We start from the raw sequence: 20,888 nt of genomic DNA on the forward strand, positions 1-20,888 counted from the left end.
ATTAGCCAACAGGAAACACTCATATCAAGGTGCCTGGACTCATAGCTTGCTCCCTGCTCCAATGCAAAGCAAAGCGTGCACACTGCATCTCTGGGACCATGGCACCACTTGCTCTTTTGAGTGGTGCTCTTCCTTTCTTAGTAAAAAGCTAAGAGGCTAAGAGAGGGCACCTTCTTTGAGGTGCATGACATAGCCTGGTGGTTAGGAAACAGCTATCGGTGTGAGAAATGGCCTTCCACACCACTGAAGCTACAACTTGGTGCAACCAAAACCAGGCGAGTGTAGGGGCATATGAAACCAGCCGAGAAGCATCTGACTTTATCCAACAATGTGGACACAAGCACTTGGCTGAACACTCCTCAGCTGAGGCACCATTCATAATGCTATTTGCCACTTATCTCAGACACTCTGAAGTGCTAACACTCAGGGCCCACACCCGAGTGTTCTGTTCACTTCCAGCTGAGTGCCCCGACCACTTCAGACAATAGAAGGGATCACACTGAAAAGGAATGGGAAAATAACTCTCACCCAGGTTACTGTATGATACAGGGCCAGGCTTCTCCTGGAGGGCTGGCTGCAGCAGATGGGGCCAGTACTCCAAAGGTTAGGACACTATGCAAAAGGTATGGCAGTACTACCACTACCAGCCACAGATGCCTTTTTAAAATTAAAGTGGCAGCAATTGCAATGCTTTTGGATTTGTTCAACACTGCCAGCCTGCACTTGGTATGCCTTTGAGGTCTGCCCTCCGTAACGCCCTCTCTCTGCATCATCTATGAAACAGAACTCAGCTTAGGTAGGAGCTAAATATTTACTGAGACTAGCACATTTACATGTATGTTCATGAATCTAGTTTATGATTCAAAGCACTAAGAATAATTCAATTTAGACATTGCTTTCATTATGCAGTATTTGAAAATGCGTATTTTATCACTTTCTTGGACTCAGAAACCTAAGCCTATCTTCTTGGGTAAAACATGTTTGTTCTACTCCAAATTCCATCATTTCATATTTTTATTCCATTTTTCTTTGTTACACATCAGCTACACTGATATCAATTTGCAAACAAAACCCTTTTTAAAAGATTAAATTAATACACTTAATCACTAGGCTATTATGGATGAAAGTGGTTAAATTCTCCTACAGGAGAGGTGCTGCATATCCATTTTCTGTAAAAATTAATCTTTTCTACAATGTTTATAGAAAGTATATTGTAAGAGTTTCCGTGACATACATCATCCCTCCAGGAGTAAACTGAACTTCTTTCACTAGACAAACCGGTAGCATAGCTGTTTATTCCAGACCAAGAATTATTCAACTCCGTGGGTGTTGTACAACCACTAGATGAAAGTGATGAAAGCGTTTCACTGTAAAAAGATGACAAATTAAAATGAAGAACAGTGATTTTCTTTATAAGCATTTTAAAAATAATGCAACTGATCACGTAAGTGGACAAATGATATGTATTCCTAATGATGTGAAGAGTTCCAAGTATATGTTTAAGTACTGCGCAATAAATACATGCTCCTATTTGTACCATTTACTGCCTTAAAGGCAATTCCTTCTACAATAATATGCCTTGGTATGTATATGTGCACCACTGCAACTGTAAAGGCACTCTAAAATATGCATATGTATGTGTATATGTATTCAAACATATATACGCACACACACAACTACATTTCCACCTCTAACAATTATTTAGGTTTCTCCAGTTCAGCTAACAGGCACGTCAAAAGCTACACATTAAAGATTTACACGAGCCTTCTTTAACGCCATTAGAAGCTACCACAAGAAAAATTTTGCAAAACTGAGCATAACGTCTCTACAAATGTTTCAATTAGCATTGAGTTATATATCTATCCATACAGTGTCTCTTAACGCTATTAGACCTGGTGCACTTTAACCCTTGAGCCCCAGGATTCCAGCTCTCGGGAAGCTCTAGCTGGTCCCTGCCAGCTGCCACTCACCCTGGGCTGCAGTGAAAGCAAGGGCAGTCAGATGTGCAGGCCAGGCAAATCCTAACCAGTGCCAACTGGAATTAAAACTTCTTGAAAGTTAACTGACCCGCAACACTGGTGAACACGACTTGCGTTTAACCATGAAGTCTGACTTCCCTTCCAGGCTTAATCTGTGCACTTTACTATGCTCTAAAAACACACAAATCCGTAACACAAACCACAAGTTCAAATATTCAAAAAAATGGGCTAGGTCAATTTATATCCTGCAACACTTGTCATCTGTATGAATGACTAGAAGCATGACTAGGGAAAATGAATACCAATCTTAAAATATCTACTTAAGTCAAAAGTCCATTAATAAAGTACTATTTCAGAACCAAATGCATACCCAGTATAATTGTCGATGGCTTCCTGCACATTTCTTGCAAAAACTGCTGGAAGAGATTCTCCACTTTTTCCAGAAAGGCACTGATTTGTGGAACCTCTGGATAGTCCCTTCCTATAAACACAGAAACATGCTACTCCGTAATATTAAATATAACAACTCTGTTTAGTTTTTCAATCCTACTCATCAACACAATCATTTGCTTCAAACAAACACCTTGTTTTAGAACAGATTTTATTTACCCAAGTATTTTTCAGAAAAAAGTGTACATTTAATTTAAGACTTACTTTACTCCACAGGCATCCTCCTTCAGTTTTGCACTTTACAATTTGCACAAAGCACACACAAATGCAGCAGCACCTCACTACTGCAGGAACAGAGCAAAGGCACAAACCAGTAATTGTCCATACAGCAGTTATTCACTTACGTGCTTCTGTTCAATCATTACTATAGAGTCCGTTTTCTCAGGTGTCTCTCTGCATAAAAAGAAGTTACAGATACGGTGCCAAGCCAACAGTGCTCTTTACTTGAACTGTGAACTCTCAACTTGGCTGTTTTAAGTGAACCAAGATATTACTACATCAAGACACATGGGCATATTCTCAGTACGTTTACAGGCCACAAAGAATCAGTTCCTCCAGTACCAAAGACTCCTTAACACTGTCTTAAAAACTAAGCCACGAACTTTCAACTATTATGCCTTTCCAGCCTAAGAAATGCTAGAACTTGTCTTTTTTTGTTTCTCCAAACAAATACCTGAACACATGCTCAAATGCTCAAGCTTTAAAACCATCTCTTACAAACCACACAGATGAAAATTATAGTAAGGCACAGGAATGCCTGCAGATTTATTACTAGCCTTAAAAGAATACCTTCTGAGGAAGGAAGAGACTTATTTTTAAAAAAGAACAGAAACTGCGTTTAACCATATATTTCTATAATCCCATTAAGTTCTGTCATTAATATGTTAAACCCACCTCTTCAGAATACATACAGAAGTGTCAAAGTGTTCCCCAGAAACACTTTCACAGCAGCAAATTACTTCATCTATGGAAGTTCCTATTTTCATCCCATAAACCCCTCGGGTCATAACTGTGAACAGCAGCACGATTGCATCAAGGTACATTTGTGAATGAGTAACTGTAAGGATACAGCTCACAAATCAAGAATTTTCGTGATTTTTTTAGCCAAAAACTGTATACTGGTGCTGCAACAGTTAGGATTGCTCTGTTGTCTTCCTATCCTTTCTGATATTCATATTGCCTTTCCACAGGTTACAAAGATACGTATGTCAAAATCCAGCTCCCCACTCAAATGGGCCACATCGCATATCCTACTCCTATGGCTTGACTAATAGCCACCAAAAACCTACCACAAATTTAAACTTCTCACCAGGGAAGACCCTGAATTGCAAATTCTTGGGAGGCTGGTACAACAGCAGTGGAAAGCATCTCTATGTGCTTGCTCAAAACTTCCTCCCTCTTCCCTAGGTACCTGCCTCTGGCCACTGTCAGCACCGAGAGACCCTGCGGAAAGTGGTACAGCCCAGTCCCATGAACACTTCACTCTGTCATAACACCAAGATCTATCTTCCAAGCAGCAGCAGTGAGCTCACAGACCATCTTCTACATGAAAAGCTGGTTCCTTCTGTTCACATACACCCCTCCCTGGCATTTCATTTGCCACATTATGGCCCAGGCAGCCTTCTAAGGTCTTTCTCAATTATTATTTTATTTCATAGCTGATCCTTGTCCTTAGTATTTTTCCACAACTTAACATCACCACCAAGCCTTCTCACTTCACTGCTCACCCCTTTACCCGGTCAACCAGCCTGATGTGCCCAGGCCAGACCCCTACGAAACCCACGCACCGCTGCCTCTGCTCCCTGCTGCAGCTGCCTGTCCGCGGCGGAGCACCTTCCTCTCGCAGTCCACCTGCTTCAGTTACTCCACAGACTTCTAGCAACCCAAGCTAATTACACTGATTGGCTCTCCTGTATCTGTAAGGCTTTCTGGCCTCTCAAAGAACCCCGGGTGGGGTTGGGCTTTTTTTGTGGCTTTGAAGGAAACCTGACTCTACAAACATGAAAAGAAGCAAAACGCCACCAATAAAGTGTCAGGGGCTGCTTCTGCGAAACAAGGCCCGCGGGCTGTACGCAGTGGCACGATACAGGGTGCGAGCCAGAGCAGGGCTCCCGCACCACCCAGCTGCATGCGGTGGTACCCCGCTCCGGCCCCCGCACCGCCCGCCGCGCCCCGCTCCGGCCCCTGCCACGAGGGGACGGGCCAGGCAAGGGCTGCGGGAAAACACGAGGGAAAGGGACACCCCGCACCTCCCCGGGCATCACCCGCCGCGCCCCCGGCGACGCCGGGAGGGGGCCCCGGCCGCGCCCCCGCAACCGCGGGGCTGCCCGGCACGGCACCGTGCCCGCCCGCAGCCGCGCCAGGGCCCCGGCCGCCCCCCCTCGCCTGGCCGCGGCCCCCGGCCCCGCGCCCACACTCACCCCACGACCAGGAGCCCCCCCGGCGGGCCGGCGCCCCGCGGCCTGCGCATGGGGCCCGCGGCGGCCCCTCGGCCCGGCCCGGCGGCGGGGAGGAGGCCCGGCAGCGCCCGCCCCGCACCGGGTCGCCTCCCCCCGCGGGCGGGCGGCCGGCGGCGGGGACACCCCCCGGGACTCCCCGCCAGAACCAAGCCTCAGGCTGAACGGGAGGGGGGCGCGTCTCCCCCGGCCCCCGCCGCCGAACGCACGGCCCAGCACGGCTCAGGTTAGGGTCCTGCCGCCCACGGACGGTGTCCCTCGCCTTTACAGCGGATAACATTTTCCTGGACAATTGAGCTCCCGTCCGAACGGGCGGTGCCCGCGCAGGTTCGCGCTAGGCCGCTCATCTCTAGCTCCAGGCCCTAAATCCTGGTGCCTCCGCATCCTTCCGAAAGCCTCTCTCCAGGGAGGGAGTGCCTCTGCTCATAAGCAGGAGGAAAATAAAAGTATTCTTCCTGGGAAAGAAGAAAGGCGGCATTAACGATGCTGAAAATTAAGTCTCAAAAGGTATGCCACAGGACACCTCTCATTACAGCAAAACAGCTGCATTCAAATGATATTTAAAGTGTCATAACCAAACAAAATACTACTCCTTAAGAAAGATGTATGGAAAATGACTACACAGTATTCCTCTGATATTTAAAGAATTCTCACCTAGCTTTAAAAAACAAGAGTTCCAAATTCTCCTGACCCTGTAAAACATTAAGAAATATTTTACTTTTATGCGTGTCACTAACAATTCGCCTTGCCCTTAGCAACTGTTCTTCTATAAAAGCAGGTTTGTCTGAAATCGCACACACACACAGAAAAAAGCAGAGTTCTTTGTCAAGTTAACACATATCCAACAAGCAGCTGCAGATCCAGAAGAGCAAGTCACATCCAGGTTAAAAAACCCCACAGTTTTAACACTAAATCACTGCACATACGTATGTTCGTGGAATGTAACTTTGATGAACGGAATACTGTAAATCTCTGAGAACAACAACCGTGCTTCCAAGGATATTTACAACATGAAGCAAATTATTTCTCTGAAACCTTAGGAGGATTTTCTACATCTTATTTTGGTTTATCTACCCTGAAACCCTGTTTTGAGATGAGGGAACTCAGTGCTGTAGTGCTATGCAAGCTCTAAAGAGATTTTGCTATTGGTCCAAAAGACCTACTCACACCTGTACACAAACACAAAAAGATTTTTTTTTTCTTATTTTCCGATTTGCTTGAACAAATTAGAAGGCAGGCAACAACATACTGCCTAACAAAGGGCCAAGACCACGCACCCCTACATGAAGGCCAAGCAGCAAGCTTTGCAGCAGAGACGTACACTGTCAGTCCAGGAACAATGCGTATTTACAGACATCTCTTGCTCATACATGCAAGCAGCAGAGGATGGCAAACAAAAGCACAGATACAACGTTATCAGTCATTTATTTTTCCAATCCCGGTGTCCGGAGTAACTATTATGGATGTTGCGTAAGTAATTAGCCTACAAAATCACTACCCAGGAAGAAGACAGGCATCCACAGTAATTCTCTGTGCCCCAGCTGACTGCTGTTGCCACTTCAGCTTCCTCCCCCTTCAACGTGCCTTACAACTTACACTTCAAAACATTAAAAAATAAAATGCTTTTCTACAACGGCAGAACTCATTTTGTGTTACCTCCAGAATCACAAAACATTGAAGGCAGCACTGGCTGTTACTTCAGCTCAGCAAAGGAGGAGAACACATGAGCACAAATGTGGCAGCGGGATAGCCTTTTCTAACCGAAAAAGTAGAAAGCAGCACATCCACGGTGTGGACAAATGAAAACAAAAAGAAAACTGAAACTCTGTTATCTTTTCCCTAAACCCCAAAAGCTTACGGGCCAGCCATTTCCAGTAACAGTTTATCAATAAAGGCACATAACATAACAATAAAGCATGTTTAAACTGTTTCTACTGCATGTAATTTATTTCCTTTCTAAGCAACATTCATAGCACAGAGCCAACCCACAAAAATAATTCTCTACTAGACCCAACTCCAGTCTCACTGTTGAGCATGCTGTTTATTTCAGACTGCTCCAAGTCATTACATGTCCTTACAGGAGAGAAAATCAGAGTCTCAAAACAAAACTGTGTCAAAAGAAAGGAAAATATAAGGCTGTTCCTGAGTTTGAATGATGTGAAAAAAAGGAAGTTTATCTGAAATAGAGCAAAATAAAAAGAGGGAACGAGAAGGCCTGAGCAAATGAAGCAGCCTGTGTCTTCAGTTGACTTTTAAGATCTTTGTTTTGCATTTGTTTATTGCAAAGGGGCGTGGGAGGGTAGATCCTCCTGGGCAGTAAAAGTCTTAAAATTTGATCCATCTTACATTTATGTATTCATTGCAAGAGAAATTTGATCCCCCCCCTTCTTCAAGCAACACACAAAATTTGTCTAGTTGATTAGATCAAAAAGGGATAAATATAACAAGCCAGCTATGCACAGAAGTTTCTCAGTTGCATTTAAAGATCAAACTGTACGACAGAATTGTTTATACCAACCACCTCAGAATGGCTGTACAGAGCTAAGAACCCTGTGGCCTATATTAAGAAAAAGAGAAGAAAGCATCAGATACAAGGAAAAGTACAATAAACAAGAAGAGAAAGTGAGTCTGTCTGGACAAAAAGCTTAAATAAAATAAAAAAAAAAAACCAAAACCCAAAAACAACCAAAACCACCACAAATGTATTAGAGCTTCAGTTTTCCTTTCCATTTAAAAGTCAGGAAAAGCATATCCCATCACACATGCAGCGCTTGATATGAAGGTGTAACAGCAATTTAAGAGAGAAGTTTCAGGCTTAGGAGAACACACAGGCAAGAGAAAAAAATCAATCTGGAAGGAGAAATGTTTTGAGATTAATTGGGGGTGGGGGTGAGGATATGAAAGAGGAGACCTGACATAAGATGCACAAGCCATTACCTTGCATGGGGTTTTAAAGACAAAAAGCTTGAAGGTAGTGCATGAAGTCAGAGTTCTGAAGGGAGAGAGGATGTATCCTATCATCAGTAGCAGATTATTTTCACACCTGATTAGAAATGTACTTAAAGATGATGAAAATCATAAATGCTAGATAGAAAGGTGTACTCCAAAGTCAGGAAGAAAAAGAAGAGAAGTGCAAATGGAAATAAACAACAGACTTTGAAAGCCCTCACTTTTCCTCTCCAGAAGAGGCTCCAGAAGCCCTGCAGTGTGGCATCCATTGAGCGCTGTGTGAATTCGCCTCATCTCTCACCTCTAAAAAGAAGGGGATGTAAAACATCTCATGTTTTACAAGGTTTTACCTCACATTTAACAGATTTTGGCCTCGGAACATAGGTTTTAGCCTTGGAAGCTCTTTCCACCGCCTCTTTGTACTTACATGCCTTTTATTTTGGTCACTCCTACCTGTAACTGTTTCTTAAGTAACGCTAGAACAGAAGAAATGTCCTACTAGATCATAGTGAGAGTCCCTTTACTCCAGTATTTTGTGTGACAGCAGCAACAGGACATACTACTTAGGGGAAGCACCTACTACAGATGATAGCCAGATTTATATTCCTCCTTCTCTAGCAGTATCCACCATCATGGGTTAACAGATGTTAAGAAAATACATCACTGCCCAGTCCTTTCAAATTTAGGTCTTCTTTTTCAGCATTTTCTTGAACACCTTACCATGCCTGCTGAGACTACTGATTGTAACAAAATCCAGAAGTTACTGCTTACTCTGTTAAAAAACAAAAACAAAGAAAAAAAAAACCAGAAAAAAATCAAGGGAGACATGTATCTTTTCTCCTAAAATGTTCAGACTAATTACAGGTTTTCCATGAATGCCTTCCGAATCTAATGTTGCAGCATCTCATGAGTAACAAGTTCTTGTTCTGGTTGCCCATCACACTGCATCCAGAGTTCTCCAAGCACCACATCTGTACCAGTTGGTCATCCTGAGCCGCTGCCTCTCAAAACTGCCAAGCCTGACTTCACAATCTGTCTTCTGAAGGCAGGTCGCTATTCTCCCCCAACACATCCCAGGTGCCTTTCTTGACATGTGGAACCAGAACCACACACAGCACACAAGATGTAGTAGACTGTGCTGAAATGGTGCTTTCCACTCGTTCCTCATCAGGAATGAGATTTTACTGCTTTTTCTGGATACTGCCGTACACAGAGGCAATCATTGACTGAGCAGTCAGACGCTGGCAAGATCTCATTCTTGAGTCACAGCTGCCAGTTTTGAGGTCAGCATTATTTAAGGTGGGCTCTAATTATTATTCCCCTAAATGCATTACTTTCCTTTATCCACTCTTAACCTCAGTGTAAAGACTGAGACCATGAGTTAGATTTTGTGTAACATTTTTGCTTTTTGGAGTGCTCGTCACTGCAATCACAAGAAATAGGGATCACCCTTCACACCCTACCACCAAATTATAAAGAAAAGCCCACAATACCAACTGCATCTCTCTAAACCAAGCCCTTTCTTCCTCCCTTCCAATCAAGACAATGATAATTTTATGGATTACTAATTGAGCAAGAGTATATTATTATTATTACTACTATTACTTCCACCACTCTAAATTGAAACTGGAGAGTGTTATAAAAGGAGACCCTTGTCGGGTACAGCCCGCTGATTACTATTGCTTACTGGTTTTCCAGGTGACTAGCTATAAAAGTCCAAACAAGAAGTCTGAGAGCAACCAAGAGGGACCTCAGGGCATTGGGGCAACTGGTTGAGAACTTGTTTGGCTGCACTCAAAATCACCTTTTTTACCCAAGACCTGCTTCTCCCTAGGGTTCAGGTTGTCCCTTGTTACTGCATCTATCTAGAGTGAAGAAAAGTAAGTGGACGCACACGTACAGTGTCCCCCTGCATCTTCAGGGCTACTTCTAAAGAGGTGGAATAAGGGGAAAAAACGGCCATAATTTTTAATACAATAACAATACATGTACATACAACACGGCCTCTTGGGTAGATATTTTTACTACATACACTTAAGTGGAATGCCTACTATTAGGCATTTTCACATTGACTCCCAAAATAGATGTAAGGCTTTTGCAACCACAACAGGTGTTCAGTTCTGCTCCTACCTTTACAAGACAGAGTAATAAACTGTTCCAATTTTAAAGATAGGCTTATTTCTATATAGCCATTTTATTCTTCTGCAAATTTTGAATGCATTTCAAAATTATAAAGATGCATATCTTTAAGATGGCATGAGCTTTCTAAGTATTTTTTATATATACATATATAAATCTATTTCTAATCCTGAAACACATTGAAAATGTAAACACAAGTATAACATGTGGTTCTAGGAAATATAAACAACTACTAAGAGTAAGATCTGCATGTTAAGTACCTCTTCTATTTACAGAAGTAAATCTGACTTTGTAATATAAATTACAATTTACCATTAAGAAAAGTACCATCATCTTAATTAACTGCAATAATAAAGAATGCTAATTAGTGTCTTAGAGAAGGTGTTTTATTTCTTTGGTCTGATAGGAGGCATTTACTGCTGCAGGATCAAATGTCTGCGAACAGCCAGGAAGGAAGCAGCACCCTAACAAAACATTTGGAAGTGGTCCATAAGACTCTCCCTGTATATTTTTGTTACTGATGTACATTTGGAAATACAGTTAATATCTTTTTAGAACAGAATTATTTCATCAGCATAACACCAAAGAGATCGGAACTTTTTTTCCCCCCCCATTCTGTTCATTAATCTTTGAAGCAAATCAGACAAAATAAATCATCCAGAACAGGTGTATATACTCTGAACACTGAATTTAAAACAAACCCACCAAAAAGTCTTTGAAATGTTGTATGGCAACAGCTCTACAGTACAGAGTGAAGCCATACAAGTGTGGGGAGACCTTATCTGTATATGCTCATGTATACTAAGTACATTTCTCCTTCCTCTAGGACCACAGGCACCCGGCTTGAGATGTCAAGATGCCACATTGTGTATCTAAAAGCTTCTATAGCCCAACAGACTTGAGGAGCTGGAACTTGTCCTCTGCCCTTGCTATAGCATGACATCCATGCTGTTGGATTTGAAGAAAGGCACTACTGAAACCCAAAGAAACATCTCTTCATTTATCCCACAACCTCAACCCCCCCCCCCCCCTTTTTTTTTTGAGGAAAAAGCTTATAAATTATTTAATGCTTGTTTTGCCTTTCATAAAAACAAATACCCTTTATATTGAAATTTCCAGATTTCCAAAGTTTAAAGATCACTATACCCGCACCACATAAAGTAACACGAACTGTCTGTTTACCATACAAACAACTTTCATTTCAAGCAATGAAGTTGTTTAATAGTCTCTGTTTTAATTAGGTTACAAAATTTTTGTAGTGAGGTCAAGACATTGACTTTATAATGTTAAAAAAGATAACCTCCGTGTCTTTACACCATCAAAACTGTACTTTCACTGTAGCTCACTTGAACTACCAGATAATGTTCAATACCTTATTTCATCTGCTAGGTTGCCGATAACATTCAAAATCAAACATCAGCAAGTGCTCCAACACTCTGCCAAAATACTACATGGCAGAAGCCTCTCCCTACAATTCTATAGCTACAAGCAACAAAAATAAGGATATAATCAAAATGTTGCCAGTATGACATATGCATCCCTTCCAGTGCTTATCTCAAATAATAGCCAATCTTGCAATAAGTACCCAGAGCAGCATTCCAATGTTTTTCTTTCATATCAGGAAGCACTAAAGAGCATATTTCACGTATTTTAAAACACAAGTGCTCACTATGTAAATATGCTGAACTAGAGGTGTATCAGCCAGAGCAGAGGGATTACACACTGATGATGGACAGACAGTGTTCAGTCAGGCAATCTCCTGCTGCACATCCATGAGAAATCCCTCATGCACTGCCACTTTCTGATTATTAAGATAAGCCACCGAGTCAGTGTGCTAATCCTCTATTACCGGCTGGCTGCAGCCTGTAGGACATGGTGCCACTGCATCACCAAGCAGCTAACCAGCCTTCACCCCACGTCAGCACCTATGAACTGAACAAACACGCACTGCAACATTTGAGTGTGTCCATACTGTCTATACATAGGTCAACAAAGGCATTTCTTTTTAACACAGGAAGAAAAAAAGTTAGGTATATTATGATGTACACTTTAATTTCAAGTTATAGAAAGATAATAAAGAAGCCACAATTAAATTCAAGGGTTAAACAATTCATTAAAACCTCTGGTGACTGTTGAGCTAAGAATATGCTTGTAGAAAGGTAGTAGGTAGAGAGACAGTAACCAATCCATCCGGAGGAATCAACGTGGCCAAGAGAAAACATATTTTGAAGACCATTAGGAGTATAGCATGCCTAGTCAGGAGAGGGAAAAGTGAGGATATAAAAACTATCTCTCATTCAGAAAATGTCATGAAAGGCAACGAACAGGAGGAACAGGGGAAATAACATGAAAAGGAGAGAAAAAAATGGCAAGAACATGAAAGCCACTAGAAATACATTGTAAAATAGAAAGCAAGACAAAAGGTTTGTGTTCTTTGTGTCATGTTAAGTCACATAGCATAACAACCCATGATTAACAATCTATAGGGATCTACATTTTGATGTAGAAAAGTTCCCAATATGTTCTTTGTGAAGAGCTGGAATATGGTCATGCCATTGAAAATTAATTAAAGTAGTCAGTCAGTATGACTTTCAGCAATTGGTCAGATTGAATATTTTTAGTGGAACATGTCTTCCTTGGTTACAAACAACATACTTTGTAAATATATGCTGAACTCCAAACACATACTCTCCCAAACCATACACATGGCTTGCTTGTATTCCCCCTCAGCAGCGACGCATTGCTTGTAACATTCTACTTCTGTACTGCTCAGGTAGTTGGGACACATTTTAGTAAGTGACAAGTATAGGTTATTGTAGCCATGCTGATGATTTAAGGTAGAACTTGTTCAACCTTGACATACGTGATCCCATATTTTTAATTGGCTAAAATTGTGAAACACTTTTGTATGTGCCTTGTTTTATTTGCCAACAGACAGTTATTTGCTGACCATACCACTGAATACTGTGTTTCATTTTGCCTCACTATGAAGATTTCTGCTTGGAAGAAAACACTAGTGATACTCTCAGAGATTGTTAAATTGTCTCACTGCAGTGTAACTCATGCCTTTCTCCAAAGCATACTAATTAGGATTTATCCTCATAGTAGTATTTTATAGAATAAAAGAATTTACCAAAAACATTCCAAACTTTCTGATTGGAGTGTAAAATATATGTGCATAAAAGCTTTACATGTTAATCCTCACACAGTTGCAGAACTTTCAAGAACTATTTAGAACATGCTTTTGTAAAAAATAAAGAGGTAAAATAAAAAATAAATATTTTTTTTTTAGCAATTGTTTCCTGTATTGGTTACCTAAGACTTCCCCTTCAGAAGAAATTATCCAGTAAAAATAAACTGTGTGCCAACTTGCATACATTACAAAGATGCGTTTTCCAGTGAAGGAGTCAAAGCAGCACAGAAATCCCCACCTCTATTATCCATATGTACATGGATACCCACACCCATGTACACACAAGCACAGGTATACATTCACATCCCTTCAAAAATTTTCCAACCAGATTATGGCAACAGCTAGAGAAAAGCCTGACTCAATCAGTCACAAGTTCAGTGTTTTCTGAGGACAAGAAATTTCTAATTCCTTTAGAACTTGATCAAGCTGACAGGAGTGATCTCACCTCTGGAAAGACCATGAACTTCCAAAAAACTACTGCAGGATCCAAGAATCTTCTACCTTATCAGAAATGGGGTGGTGGAACTGATCTGGTGCCAAAACTAAACTAAAAAGTGTAACCCCACGAACAATTGCACACTGAGAGCAACAAAAAAAAAAAAAAAAAAAAGACAAACACACATTGTAGACATTATAAAGTACAACACATTTCTAGCCCCTCAACTCACAGGACTTTAGAGGAAGAGGAATTCAAAAATCACAGTGAAGTGTAACAACATGGGCCTTGGGCCCTTCTGCTCCTCCTTCCCATGGCTAACCTAGCGATCCTGCTCACCGAGTGCTGGTCCAGAAATAAAATGCCTGGCTGTAAACATACCACCTTAGTTTCCTAGAAACAACACAGACAAATATTATACATACACAAGAATAAATACGTAGCATCTGAAAGCAATAAAAGCAGTCTGAGGAAAATTGGGCTTCTTCGGTTTTAGCTATTTCTTTTTTTTACATTTATTCTTTAGCTGATTAGCTACTTGCTGGAAACTTTGTAAGACTTTACCAAAAACCTAATGTTACACATAATATTGTAATACATTAGGAACTCTTTTTAGTTCCATCCATCTAGAGGACTACTGAGTTCCATAGTATCATGTAAAATTAAAATAGACCTCTAAGCACTTTTATGCTTATTTGCAATGAAAAAAATAGACCATGGTAAACTGCCACATTACTACATTTACTCTTTTAGATAAGTACGACAATGGAAACAAGCAGCTAAGTAACACTGCAATGCTTTATGTAGGTTAGTACACATTACAGCATGAAAGAAATCTATTGCTTTTAGTAGTTAAAAAAGGAGATAAGGAATCTGAGTTTCAATCTTGTGGCTCATCAAGTTACTTATACTCACATTTTCAAAGTTAATCATTTTGAAGACCAAAGTTTGAGCTACTGAGAAATAAAAGGTGACAGGAGTGACATTTTTACATCACAGATAAAGCGACCCTTCTCATACCAAGTTCACAAACACGTTTTCCATGTGCTAGAACTATCCTGAAAACAGGGAGCAGTGCAATTAATTTCTACAAAATATTGGCCACTCCTAAACAACATATCTTAAGCCTCCTCCAGTTTACTTTTAGATCAGCTAAGGGCTGTTATCTCCTCTAGTTTTTGCAACATGTTAGGACATCAATAATCATGTTTCTTAAAAAAAGAATCTATGTACCTTGGCGTCACCAGCATATTCTAGTAAGTGTAGCATAAATCATCTTAGTATCCTCCCAAGGAATTTCATGATCTTATACAGCAGCATATATTTTTTCAAACAATAATAAAAGTGGATTTTTTTTGTTCTCCATTTGCAGAAAAAGAGATGTATTCATCACCATTCCTTCAATTTGATTAGAAGGATATGAAATCACTATAAATAAACAGAAAATGTAAAATCTTACGAAGTACTGCTGTAGTTTAGACCTACACAGTATTAGACTAGCTCAGAAAATTCAGAGTACCTGGGAAAAACAGTAAGAAGTGCGTGCCAGATTTTCACTATTTTGTGCTCTCAGTGTATTTTGATTGCTATCAAATTGTCAGCATCTATGAATAAAAATTGCAAGACATAAGATTGATCTTTTTCATTTATTAAGTAATTACATCTAGTTAAATTGCTATTAATGAAAGTACACTCACTGGCCATTGATAATGTCTTCTAAAACATTTTAAACAGCAATAAAACTTGTCACATTTTTTTGTGAAGAGGAGAAACTTTGTTTGGGTAAGCAAAAGCTTCCTATGTGTAACTATCAACAATATCATATTCTGTAACTCACAAATTCAAATCTGAACTCTAGGCAAGGAATACTAAAGGTTTCAATATTTAATTAAGATGCTTCTTCTAAAAGCTTAAGTGGAACCATCTAATTAAAAAATGCTAATGTGGTGGTATAGACTTTCCTTGTCAAAGTGATGTATCTTATTCCTTCTTCTACATCTTTCTGGTCTGGTTTTGTTTTTTTGAAGACAGACAATACCTTATCAGAATAAGCTTGACTGCTATGAATAAAATATTTGAAATGCCACCATGCATACAGAAGTATAACAGGCGATAATTAGAGGATATCAGTTAGAAGTGTTTTAATAGCAAGCCAAAATAAGTGTTTTGCTGCACACAGCCAGTTTTAATGTAATAGGGTTGATTCTGCATCCCAATAGAAGCAATTACTTCATCTTAAGAGTGAATTTCATCCTTTTATTTTTTTTATGATTAAAGTCATCAGCACTTCAAGAGGAACACCAGCTCATACAGCATCATACCTGGCTGTATTTTGGTACTCAAAAAAGAAACAACTAGTGGGGAATTATAGGCAGACAACATTGATTTGGTTCTAGTATTGTTTATATAAAGCATCAAATATCTTCTAAACAGAACTCCATTTATAAACTTCAATAAACTTCAAACCAGATTAACCTACCTGTTCAGAAAGGCTAATATTCTACACAAATGCAGAAAAAGGTTAAGCCTGAAAGAGCTTAGAATCCATTCCGAAACAAAACCAAATGCATTAAATAGGAGCATGGGGAAATAAAAGGAGTACATCAGGGAGAGTCTGTGTTCCTACTTGTATTATTTTCTATTTCCTGAAATAAATTTATAAATATCTAGATAAAAGTATGTATTCACAAATGTGTATTGTATTGTCAATCCTTATCCAGGTAAAAAAACAGCCTAAAGCACCTTTACATGATGCTGACATTGGGACTGGCAGTTACAGTTGAGAAAACATCCTGGAGTTATCATGGGCTCAATACACAGTGACAACCAAATCCACCAACACAACTGGTCCACATCAGGAAGGACACTGAGACAGAAGTGGAAAGCATTCCTTTGCTGCTGTGTAAAACCTTATTCTGTCCACAAACAGAATACCGCGCCCAGTTCTCACCCCTGCGGTTCAAGAAAGACATACTGGAGTAGGAGAAGGACTACAAACGTGATTAAGGAAATAGCTGCTTTCAGAAGGCCGGCTAAAAGGGCCGGGATTCTTGGACAAGGCTAAGAGATCACGTGCTGAAGGTCTACAAAATCATCCAAGAGGTACATCAACTAGAAGATGAAGGAAGTTATTACAGTACTTTGCGACACAAGAACTAGGGATGCTCCTTGAAAACAGTTGATCAAATAAGCATAAAAGAAAAACTTTTTTTTTTTTTCCAAAACAGAGGAGGCAATGACTTTCAAGACATTGTTGCTACTAAAGCTTACAGAAGCAAATGCTACCAGCACATTCAAAAACCGATCAGCCACAGACATCAGGCCCATAAACTGATTCCAAAAGGACTAAACAGGTGCCTACCTTGTAACGTGCCTACTGCGAACACTGGGGGATAAGCACAATTTCTCTGCCAGAGACAGGCTTGAGACCCAGTCAGAAAGCCAGAGGACCACCATTTCAATGTTATGCTACAGAGAAATCAAACTAGGAGAGGTCCCAAAATCCACCTGAAAGTTTAACAGAGTACTAAAGAGATTTCAGTCCTAAAGAGTTAAATATTTAACTTTCCTAATACATTCCTTCTTACCGACACCTGAAAAGATGTTTTTGGGATTGCCAATAATACCAGACTAGCACAGTTCAGTACTACAGAGTCAGCATATTCATGTAGTACATACAGAAACCTTTTTTTTTTTTTTTAACGGTACAAAATACTCCACCGATACAGTAATACAGCTGTTCCGCACTTCAGTAATCTCTCCTGCTTTACATATGCTAAGAAACAATTTTCTGCTTTCTTATACCTTCGCTTTAGCAAAATACCACCAGCGGAATCCTACCGTGCACACACACTTCACAGGCTTCTCTTATCCTCAGCAAAACCTAAACATTTTCAAGATGCAGCTGAAGATCAAACACAGAAGCACGCAAACAAAATCTCAAACCATTACTGATGCTTCAGGGTTTTACCGGGCACTGCCCGAACGTCGGTTCCGATGCTCAGGGGCAGCTTCGGGACAGGCCGACACAACCGGTACCCCCGCGGGCGGTGGGTGCCCCTATCGCCCCCACTCGCTGCGGCGCGCCCCCTGCCCCCGAGCCCGGGGCGTTGCTCCCCTTGGGGACCAGGCGGCTCCCCCCGCCGCCCCAGCACAGCCCGGCTCCGCGCTTCCCCCCGCCGCCCCCGGCACCGCCGCCCCGGCAGGCGCCCTGCCCGCCCTCCGGCGCGCCCCTGGGGGCGGCAGCCCCAGCGCGGGGGTGCTCGGTGCCTCTCAGGGCACCCGTAGGCAGAAGAGGCCCGAGGGGACCCCCACAGGCCCGGGGGGCGCGCACCCTCCGCCGCCCGCCCCCGGTCTCAGCGGGCGCGCACTCACGGGGGGCGCCGCGGGCCGCGGGCCGCTCCCTCGCCGTCGCTCGCCGCCTCCTCCCCGATGCCGGGCAGGGTGACCGGCGGGGCCCTGGCACCCCCCCGCCCCCCGGGCTCCCTGTCCGCCGCGGCGGGGGCCGGGCGGGAGGACCGACCGACCGCTCCCCCCGGCCGCGCCGCCCTGCCCGGGGCCGGGGGCCGCGGGCCGGGGGGCGGCGCGGGGGCGCGGCGGAGCCTGGCGAGGAGCGCGCCCAGGTGCGTCGGCGCCACCTTCATGGCGGCGGGGCGGGAGCCCCTGCCCGCCCTGGGCCCGCCGGCGGGAGCGGCCCCGCGGCCGTTGCTAGGCGAGACAAACGGCGCCGCCGGCCCGCGGCGGGCTGCGAGCGCGGGGCAACGACCGGCCGCAGCCCGGGCGCGAAGGACTCGGGACGCCGCGTTCCTCCTTCCCTTAAAACCCCACCTGACGTTAGGGGCAGAAACCGCCCCACCAGCCGGGGTGGCGGCACCGCGCTTCGCGCCCCCCACGCACCGCACGGGGCTTTACCGCAATGGCGCCCCGCGGCAACGGCCCGCGCCCCGGGATGCTACCGACAATCCCGGGCAGCCTAGAGAGCCAGAGGGCGCCGGGATCAAGGGGACCTCTCTCTCGTGCTAAAACACCAGCAGCCCGGGCCCAAACCGGGCAGCTGGCGCCAGGGGTGGGGCACAGCCCCCCGCCCCGGCTTTGCAGCACGGGCTTGGCTGCCTGCATGAAGGCATCATCACACCAGCAGCAGTTGCGGGACGCAGTAACGAACAGCTGGTATTAACGGACAGGGTGAATGTTGTGGCAGCGCACACTCTGGCAGGTAGCACAGCCCTTGGCAATGTCCAAAAGGACGGCACAGGCTGAGGGATAGCAGCAAGCTGCGCAACCAACTTCAAGCTGGCAGCTGCTGGCAGACACCAACCAAGGATACAAAGTACAGAATTTTATCCCTGCCTTGTCTTCCTAGCACGTCAAGTAGTGCAATGAGCTGGCAGAACAGAGCACACGTGACACCAAGTAGAGGACTGAGATTTGAAATTGGGATATCCTTGGCCTTTGTTCTTACAAGCTGGAATAAATATGCTCTGACCAAGCCTTATGGAATAGGCCCACATCAATCTAACAGCAGCACAATCTGCATTTATTCCTCACCATGCCAAAAAGCCTTGGCTGAGCCACAGTGAAAACTGCACAATTGAGCATATGGGTGTGTAGTGTATTTGGAGTGTATTCACCTCGGCTGTAGCCCCAAAGCAACCCTGCATGAAGACCTGGAATAGAACCTTTTCTGACCATCATTGTCCGTAACTTGTTCATTACTCCCCATCATTCAAGAACCACAAAGCCAGGTTCCACCCAAATCTACAGACCTGAGCATCCTGCCTCACTCAAGTCATTCAGATACTCTGCTTTCAATACAGATGATTGCTTTTTAGTCCTAACTACTATCTTTGACACTACAAGTTTGGAGCTCTTTTTCATTTATTTGGTATCCACCTCCTCAACAAATCAGCCTAATACAGTCTCAGGCTGCCTACAGCAAAGAAACCACCCAGCTCAGATACAGACCGTTAACTCTTTGCCACAGTAAACCCATTTATTTACTCTAATTAATATTGCCAAACAAATGTACGGGAGCAGAGCAGAAGCAGGTAACTTCCAAACAGGGCAAATTTATATGAAAATTTTATGTCAGGTATAATTGATGATTACTGTTGGCCCCGTGCTTACTGCTTTTGTGCCTTTTTTAATGTTAGTCAAATTCTCATTGTAAGTCTTTATAATTTTTTTTCCTGTTGTAAATTATTTTAAACTAAATGTAGGTACTGAAATAACTGTTTAGAATGCATCATCATAGTTTTATCATTTAAAATTATCTTCCCTCATCAGCAAGTACTTTTAGTTTGCATCCTTAGCTATATTACAAAACTACGCACCTGTAACACATTTTTTCACTGTTCTGAGACTGACTTTGGGGGCCATTTGTAGCAGCAAAAAAAATCTTCATAGGATTTAGACATGATGTCATTTGTCAGGGTTTAAGGGCCAGAAAAGTCCATTTGATCATCTGGCCTGAGCTCTTGTATCACATTTCACTTCAGCGTTTCTCCATGCGTTCTCTGCATCTTTATGTCATTTTTAATACCTGTGTGAACTGCTAACATTTTCTAAACAATTTATATTGATGTGGAATGACAACTTCTGCTACTGTGTGTCATAACAGATTTAGGAAACAGAGGAACCCTTTCGCATGTTAGTCTTTAGAGAAACAAGGACTGACGTGTGTATACCTGGCACGACATCCTTACCTGCTTGCCTCCTCAACTTTCATGGCTTAAGCATGAAGAAAGAATTTGTCACTTCACCTGAAAAGGTCAGAAAGATGAGATGAAAGCATCACAATGGAGATAATCCTATTACTATAATTAGGGAATCATCATCTATCACTTCAACTGTAAACAAAGCCTTTTTTGTTTTCATTCAGCACTTTCTCAGCAAATGAAGACCATCTGAATCCCATTTCTTCACTCTTCTGGTGCGTGCAGAATCTACTTCATTAATTATTTTTCTCATTTATTTTTTTATCATCATGGGACATATAAACCTATTAAACCCAATGTTTTTCATCTATGCATCTAATAAATCATGAGGAAAAACTGCTTAAAAGGTTAAGTATTGAACTATCTGAAAGCTGTTTTCTAAAGCAGTAAAACAGCATTCTTAGAGTAATGGTGGTATTGAAACTGACAAGGGAAATGCTAGGGGGAAACAAGCAATTTAAAAATATTCCTGAGCTACTGAAGGATCACACACCTACTAAAAATTGAAAAAGTTTTTACAAGGTCCTTGAAACAGCAATTATATATTAACAAAAACATACAAATGACTGT

General features: G+C 42.4%; 1 protein-coding gene across 6 annotated transcripts in view; it reads right to left on the bottom strand.

Annotated features, from left to right (window-relative positions):
- The window catches only part of FAM149A (family with sequence similarity 149 member A), a 32,559-nt gene extending 12,196 nt beyond the window's left edge, over window positions 1-20,363 (bottom strand). For 2 of the 6 annotated variants that reach the window (XM_080399793.1, XM_080399792.1), the window contains exons 1-3: window positions 17,977-20,249; window positions 2,350-2,460; window positions 1,235-1,367 (exon numbers count right to left, since the gene is read on the bottom strand). In XM_080399793.1, the coding sequence (XP_080255919.1) occupies window positions 1,235-1,367; window positions 2,350-2,460; window positions 17,977-18,245 (513 nt within the window). In that variant the 5' untranslated portion in view covers window positions 18,246-20,249. The other 4 variants (XM_080399795.1, XM_080399794.1, XM_080399796.1 and 1 more) reach the window with 4 other exon arrangements.
- Between the last annotated feature and the right edge of the window lie 525 nt (window positions 20,364-20,888).

This window comes from Falco punctatus (assembly GCF_963210335.1).
Source record: "Falco punctatus genome assembly, chromosome: 1".
Taxonomy (NCBI): Eukaryota; Metazoa; Chordata; class Aves; order Falconiformes; family Falconidae; genus Falco; species Falco punctatus.